The sequence below is a fragment of the Tigriopus californicus genome, chromosome 6, assembly GCF_007210705.1.
Source record: "Tigriopus californicus strain San Diego chromosome 6, Tcal_SD_v2.1, whole genome shotgun sequence".
NCBI lineage: Eukaryota > Metazoa > Arthropoda > Copepoda > Harpacticoida > Harpacticidae > Tigriopus > Tigriopus californicus.
In genome coordinates this window covers 11016205-11024486 of record NC_081445.1, presented here as the reverse complement: position 1 = coordinate 11024486, position 8282 = coordinate 11016205, and the positions used below count along the sequence as shown (strand labels likewise).

The 8282-nt window shown below is 43.1% G+C and overlaps 1 protein-coding gene across 1 annotated transcript in view; it reads right to left on the bottom strand.

Annotated features, from left to right (window-relative positions):
- Nucleotides 1–5502: 5502 nt before the first annotated feature.
- The window catches only part of LOC131881518 (uncharacterized protein DDB_G0271670-like), a 5313-nt gene continuing 2533 nt past the window's right edge, over nt 5503–8282 (bottom strand). The window contains exon 4 of the mRNA XM_059228405.1: nt 5503–5665. Within this exon, the coding sequence (XP_059084388.1) occupies nt 5503–5665 (163 nt within the window). The remainder of the gene's footprint in view (nt 5666–8282) is intronic.

Genomic DNA, 8282 nt, shown 5'->3' with positions numbered 1-8282 from the left:
GGAGGTCGAATGAACGCCAATGAGATGGTACTCGTAAATTTGTTAAAAGTCCTCATTGACAAACCGACCTGTTAGTTGCTCTGAAAAGAGTCCTAAAAATGTTAATGACAACGGCCAAGGTGAGATTACTAATGAGAAAGGAGGTTGCCCAATCATCGCTGTCCATATAAGCCAAGACAATGATCCCAGAAAATGTCGCAATCATTCCAATCTGAAAAAACGTGTCTAGAAGTAGGAAGTAATGGTGGTGGCTGTTTTTAACAAAAGAGGTAATCATCAATCCTTTAATATTAGCCAAAATAAATATATTACAACAATGGCTTTACGCGTGAAAAACAAGTAAGAAATGAGGTTTTTTTTATTGTAGTGAGGGCAGAGGGTTAACGTGTGCTCTGAGAACGCCTTCAAGCCTTCGAGAGTTCATCTTAGCGCGAACATTAACATTGAAGGCCTCATCACCTCTCTTCTTTCTTCTTTCTCGGACTCCTTCATTGTTCAAATTTCTTCCCTCAACTATCCGTAGAGAATATGAAGACGTGAATACAGCGGCATAATTTTAAGTCAGATTTGGTCCAGTTTCTGATCAAAATACCAGATAAAAAGGATTTTCAAGGGCAAACCAGACCCTCCAATTCGAATCCGTCAAAGCATCAGATATTTTATAAATATGTTACATAATCATTTCATCTTGAAAAGGTAGGGATTCCATTCCCAGTAACTCATCAAATTTTGAACACTCTCGACCAGGTTATTTCGTCCTCGGTCAATTTGGAGCCGATATCCAGTTCATCACAATTAATTTCAATCAAAAGGCAATCGCTCAAGATAATTCGACGTTGATCTAAACATTTTCATCTTGTTGTATTGTATGTGGAGGTTTTTATAGAGGGTTAGATTACCCTTGGATCAATTTCAAAGAGAATGCTTCAATTAAATGGTATTTGATACAAGATGCGAACTAAAACATACATTTAGATCGTTGTACATATCAAACATAAGTCATTGTAATGCCTGTTTTCCACATAAATGAACTTCTGTCCAGTTTTCCTTCCGAGGTCAGGGTGACTTCTGCTCAGGCACAAACATCACAGGGTGCCGGCAAGTGAGGGAAAAAGATAGCTAACAGAGAGAGTGTTACATATTTGATTTACAATAACAGTTGGTGAATCATTACAAGCTGATATCTCATCTGTTTCTCGGTGGTCGTCACAACTAATGCTCTGTAATCTAATAGTACTCTTAAGGGTATTTACACAAATATAAACAAATGTTATTTTTCAGTTGTCTTCAAACTTGCTCTCACATTGATGTTACTTACATTGTTTGGGAAGGTGAACGGACTTGCTGAAAGAGTTGAACAGTGATTCCATTATGCCAAGCCACACTTCAGCCCTGCAGAAGTATTTTGTAATGGTCTTGACAAAGATTTTCTCTTAGCCTTTGGAGCCGTGAATTAGCCAATGCAGCTAGAGGACGATCGAAGACTCCTAAGAGTGGGCGGTGATCGGTAATAACCTCGAAAGATGAGATCCCGCGAAGATAAAATTCACATTTGCTTACTGCCCACCAGATTGCACACATTTCAAGTTCTACTACGGCGTAGTTTGACTGAGCGGGGGTAAGGGAGCAGGATCCGCATTGAATCAAACGGGGGTGATCATTGGGGTCCCGTTGGATGAGACTTGTCTCTGCACCTCCCGCGCCAAGGTTTTACTGACTAGAAGTGATTGCCAAGCAACCGTCATATATTCAATTTACTCCCAGTTGCTCTTCTCATGAACCTTTGGTCTTCTTTTTTAGAAACATATCGATGTTGTGGTGCCGAAACCACTTTTGACTTGGGATACATGGTTTGGCAAACAAATAAGCAGCTACAAGCCCATCACGCCGTCCCCGACAGTTGTTGCTTAAAAAGGAACGAGATTGCGGTTATGACATTTTTGTAAAACACGAATTGATCAAAATGTCGGAATATGTTAAAAAGATCATGTGCAGGGATGCATTCGAGCAATGGAATATGTTTAAAGTGCGTTTAAGAATTGAGGACGACGCGACGAGTGACATGTCCAATGTTTTTCCTTTCATTCTAGGACCACGTTGCGCCTATTTTATTTATTTTTGCCATATCTGGCACAGTCCTAGCCATTGTCGAGTTACTCGGTGTGGTTTTGGCTTGTTGTTTTGGCCAATGTGATCTTGGAAGAAAATCGAGATGTACGCTTACGAACCGAAGGGTGAACACTTTAAAACGCATGAAGGCTGCTGAAGAAAACTTTGATATCTAGACAATTTCTCTGGCTCACTCAAGCACTCAAAATATGTAATAATATACAAATGAAAAGCTTCTCGGCATTCTTTATGTATCTGAAGCTTTCAAATGCTGATGAATTTTTTATAACGTTATATTACATCGATCCAATGAATTACGCCAGTAAATACTTCAATGTACCAAATGCAGCTTCATTAGCATCTATCTCTATCTGTGTTCTCTCTGCAGCCACATAAGATCAGGGTAGCTTTACGTCTGACAATTCTCTCTCCACAGCTAAATCAAGGCCTTTGATCTGGGTCCGGGGTAAGAGTTTCTGCTCTGTTAATGTTTTTTGCTCGGATTTTGGTAAAATTGGTGCTGAGCTAGATTCCTGGGTATGGTAGGTGTTCCCATTAAGACTTCTGTGGGAGACATATTTGAGTCAACAGATTCCATAAGTGTTCTAGTTGAAGATCCAGGCACCGGGCTGGTGGGTGATGCAACAATCGATGCAGTGGGTGATCCCGAACGGACATGGAAGGTGACCCAGGGATAGAAGTTATGGTTGATCCAGCAAGGGAAGTGTTGATGACATAGGGATGGAAGTTGTGGGAGATCCAGCTACAGAAGGTGTTGGCGATCCAGCTATGGTAGTTTGTTGTGATCAGCTATGGTAGTTGTTGGTGATACAGCTATGGTAGTTGTTGGTGATCCAGTTATAATAGTGGTGGGTGATCCACCTATGTAGTGCTGGTGATCTAGGAATGGAGTTTGTGGGTGATCCAGCAATAGAAGTTGTGGGTGATCCAGCTATGGTAGTTTGTGGGTGATCCAGGAATTGAGATAGAGGGTGAACCATAGGGTGCTTGTTCGAGAAACGACGGAAGGTGAGGTTGGAGATGCAAAAGATGACGGTGTAGACGATCCTATTGAAGTCATTAATGGAGATCCAGTAGTTGAACCTTCTGTATTTGTTCCTGAAATAAAATTATTAACATACAAACTGGAAATGCACTCAAAGTTTACCCGCAACCCGAAGTGGTTAGAACAAGATTTAACAGATTAACATGTTTTCCAATGTGTGGAATGTGTGGACTGAAATGTCCTGACAACGTCAAAAGAGCCTATCATATTTAAAAAGATACTAAAGGTGGCAAGCTGGGACAAGGCATTCTCAAAAGGTAAATACAGACCAGAAAAACATAATTTGTTTCGGAAAAGCCTTCTTGGGAAGGTATGATATTGCACCCATTGAAAAAACCATTGAGAATGGGATTTAATGAGGTTGCAAAATGTGACCTGTGTGTATTACTGTAAATCAAAAAGCAAACATATCTTCCAATCAAAACGCCTAATAAAAACCAGTTGATACCTGCTGTTGACAAATTCGCAATTGGAGTTGAAATCACAACAATGGAAGTCGGACTTTGTGTGAGCTTGATGAATAAAAAAGGACCCAGGGTGGTAGAGTTGGAAAGGGCAGAAGACCAGATGAGACCCTCGAGGTCAATGAGGACCAGCGGATGTTGAACTTGAACGTGAAATAGAACCAGACTCATCATTGATGTGAGAGCCATCTATTGAACTTGTTCTAGAACAGAGGAGCCAGGCGATAAGGAGCTTGATGACAAGAAGAGCAGGGGAAGTGGAACTTGCAGAAGAAGAGGAACTGGACATTGTTGAAATTCAGCAGAAGTTGAATCTGGTGATGTGTTGATCAAAGAGGTGCTTGAAAGTTGGCGATATGGAGCTCGAGGCAACGAGGAACCTGCCATTGTTGAACTTGAAGATGAAACAGAACCTGAAGTTATTGATGTTGAGGTATCTGTTGCAGATGTTGTAGAGACAGAGGAGCCAGGCGTTACGGAGCTTGATGACAAAGAAGAACAGGGGAAGTGGAACTTGCAGAGAAGAGGAACCGGAAATGTTGAAACTTCAGCAAGAGATGAACCTGGTGATGTGTTGATCAAAGAGGTGCTTGGAGTTGAGTATGGAGCTCGAGGCCAACGAGGAACTTGCCGTTGTTGAACTTGAAGATGAAACAGAACCTGAAGTTATTGTTGATGAAATTAATGTTGAGGTATCTGTTGCAGATGTTGTAGAGACAGATGAGCCGGCGTTACGGCAACTTGATGACAAAGAAAGAACCAGGGGAAGTGGAACTTGCAGAAGAAGAGAAACTGGACATTGTTGAAACTTCAGCAGAAGTTGAATCTGGTGATGTTGTTTGATCAAAGAGGTGCTTGAAGTTGGCGATATGGGAGCTCGAGGCCAAGAGGAACCTGCCGTTGTTGAACTTGAAGATGAAACAGAACCTGAAGTTATTGTTGATGAAATTGATGTTGAGGTATCTTTTGCAGAGTTGTAGAGACAGAGAGCCAGGCGTTACGGAGCTTGATGACAAAGAAGAACCAGGGGAAGTGGAACTTGCAGAAGAGGAGGAACTGGAATTGTTGAAACTTCAGCAGAAGTTGAACCTGGTGATGTGTTGATCAAAGAGGTGCTTGAAGTTGGCGATATGGAGCTCGAGGCCAACGAGGAACCTGCCGTTGTTGAACTTGAAGATGAAACAGAACCTGAAGTTATTGATGTTGAGGTATCTGTTGCAGATGTTGTAGAGACGAGGAGCCAGGCATTACGGAGCTTGATGACAAAGAAGAACAGGGGAAGTGGAACTTGCAGAAGAAGAGGAACTGGACTTGTTGAAACTTCAGCAGAAGTTGAACCTGGTGATGTGTTGATCAAAGAGGTGCTTGAAGTTGGCGATATGGAGCTCGAGGCCAACGAGGAACCTGCCGTTGTTGAACTTGAAGATGAAACAGAACCTGAAGTTATTGTTGATGAAATGATGTTGAGGTATCTGTTGCAGGGTTGTAGAGACAGAGGAGCCAGCGTTACGGAGCTTGATGACAAAGAAGAACCAGGGGAGTGGAACTTGCAGAAGAGGAGGAACTGGCATTGTTGAAACTTCAGCAGAAGTTGAACCTGGTGATGTGTTGATCAAAGAGGTGCTTGAAGTTGGCGATATGGAGCTCGAGGCAACGAGGAACCTGCCGTTTGTTGAACTTGAAGATGAAACAGAACCTGAAGTTATTGATGTTGAGGTATCTGTTGCAGATGTTGTAGAGACAGAGGAGCCAGGCGTTACGGAGCTTGATGACAAAGAAGAACCAGGGAAGTGGAACTTGCAGAAGAAGAGGAACTGGAACTTGTTGAAACTTCAGCAGAAGTTGAACCTGGTGATGTGTTGATCAAGAGGTGCTTGAAGTTGGTGGTATGGAGCTCGAGCCAACGAGGAACCTGCCGTGTTTGAACTTGAAGATGAAACAGAACCTGAAGTTATTGTTGATGACATTGATGTTGAGGTATCTGTTGTGCAGGTGTTTGTAGAGACAGAGGAGCAGGCGTTGGGAGCTTGATGACAAAGAAGAACCAGGGGAAGTGGAACTTGCAGAAGAGGAGGAACTGGACATTGTTGAAACTTCAGCAGAAGTTGAACCTGGTGATGTGTTGATCAAAGAGGTGCTTGAAGTTGGCGATATGGAGCTCGAGGCCAACGAGGAACCTGCCGTTGTTGAACTTGAAGATGAAACAGAACCTGAAGTTATTGATGTTGAGAGTATCTGTTGCAGATGTTGTAGAGACAGAGGAGCCAGGCGTTACGGAGCTTGAAGAAAAGAAAACAGGGGAAGTGGAACTTGCAGAAGAAGAGAAACTGGACATTGTTGAAAACTTCAGCAGAAGTTGAATCTGGTGATGTGTTGATCAAAAGAGGTGCTTGAAGTTGGCGATATGGAGCTCGAGGCCAACGAGGAACCTGCCGTTGTTGAACTTGAAGATGAAACAGAACCTGAAGTTATTGTTGATGAAATTGATGTTGAGGTATCTGTTGCAGATGTTGTAGAGACAGAGAAGCCAGGCGTTACGGAGCTTGATGACAAAGAAGAACCAGGGGAAGTGGAACTTGCAGAAGAAGAGGAACTGGACATTGTTGAAACTTCAGCAGAAGTTGAACCTGGTGATGTGTTGATCAAAGAGGTGCTTGAAGTTGGCATATGGAGCTCGAGGCCAACGAGGAACCTGCCGTTGTTGAACTTGAAGATGAAACAGAACCTGAAGTTATTGATGTTGAGGTATCTGTTGCAGAGTTTGTAGAGACAGAGGAGCCAGGCGTTACGGAGCTTGATGACAAAGAAGAACCAGGGGAAGTGGAACTTGAAGAAAGAAGAGGAAACTGGAAATTGTTGAAACTTCAGCAGAAGTTGAACCTGGTGATGTGTTGATCAAAGAGGTGCTTGAAGTTGCGATATGGAGCTCGAGGCCAACGAGGAACCTGCCGTTGTTGAACTTGAGAATGAAACAAGAACTGAAGTTATTGTTGATGCAATTGATGTTGAGGTATCTGTTGCAGATGTTGTAGAGACAGAGGAGCCAGGCGTTACGGAGCTTGATGACAAAGAAGAACCAGGGGAAGTGGAACTTGCAGAAGAAGAGGAACTGGAAATTGTTGAAACTTCAGCAGAAGTTAAACCTGGTGATGTGTTGTTCAAAGAGGTGCTTGAAGTTGGCGATATGGAGCTCGAGGCCAACGAGGAACTGCCGTTGTTGAACTTGAAGATGAAACAAGAACCTGAAGTTATTGATGTTGAGGTATCGTTTGCAGATGTTGTAGAGACAGAGGAGCAGGCGTTACGGAGCTTGATGACAAAGAAGAACCAGGGGAAGTGGAACTTGCAGAAGAAGAGGAACTGGACATTGTTGAAATTCAGCAGAAGTTGAATCCTGGTGATGTGTTGATCAAAGAGGTGCTTGAAGTTGGCGATATGGAGCTCGAGGCAACGAGGAACCTGCCTTGTTGAACTTGAAGATGAAACAGAACCTGAAGTTATTGTTGATGAAATTGATGTTGAGGTATCTGTTGCAGTGTTGTAGAGACAGAGGAGCCAGGCGTTACGGAGCTTGATGACAAAGAGAACCAGGGGAAGTGGAACTTGCAGAAGAGGAGGAACTGACATTGTTGAAACTTCAGCAGAAGTTGAACCTGGTGATGTGTTGATAAAGAGGTGCTTGAAGTTGGCGATATGGAGCTCGAGGCCAACGAGGAACCTGCCGTGTTGAACTTGAAGATGAAACAGAACCTGAAGTTATTGATGTTGAAGGTATCTGTTGCAGATGTTTGTAGAGACAGAGGAGCAGGCGTTACGGAGCTTGATGACAAAGAAGAACCAGGGAAGTGGAACTTGCAGAAGAAGAGGAACTGGAAATTGTTGAAACTTCAGCAGAAGTTGAACCTGGTGATGTTTTGATCAAAGAGGTGCTTGAAGTTGACGATATGGAGCTCGAGGCCAACGAGGAACCTGCCGTTTGTTGAACTTGAAGATGAAACAGAACCTGAAGTTATTGTTGATGCAATTGATGTTGAGGTATCTGTTGCAGATGTTGTAGAGACAGAGGAGCTAGGCGTTACGGAGCTTGATGACAAAGAAGAACCAGGGAAGTGGATTTGCAGAAGAAGAGAACGGAAATTGTTGAAACTTCAGCAGAAGTTGAAACCTGGTGATGTGTTGATCAAAGAGGTGCTTGAAGTTGGCGATATGGAGCTCGAGGCCAACGAGGAACCTGCCGTTGTTGAACTTGAAGATGAAACAGAACCTGAAGTTATTGATGTTGAGGTATCTGTGCAGATGTTGTAGAGACAGAGGAGCCAGGCGTTACGGAGCTTGATGACAAAAGAAGAACCAGGGAAATGGAACTTGCAGAAGAAGAGGAACTGGACATTGTTTGAAACTTCAGCAGAAGTTGAACCTGGTGCGTGTTGATCAAAGAGGTGCTTGAAGTTGGCGATATGGAGCTCGAGGCCAACGAGGAACCTGCCGTTGTTGAACTTGAAGATGAAACAGAAGCTGAAGTTATTGTTGATGAAATTGATGTTGAGGTATCTGTTGCAGATGTTGTAGAGACAGAGGAGCCAGGCGTTACGGAGCTTGATGACAAAGAAGAACCAGGGGAAGTGGAACTTGCAGAAGAAGAG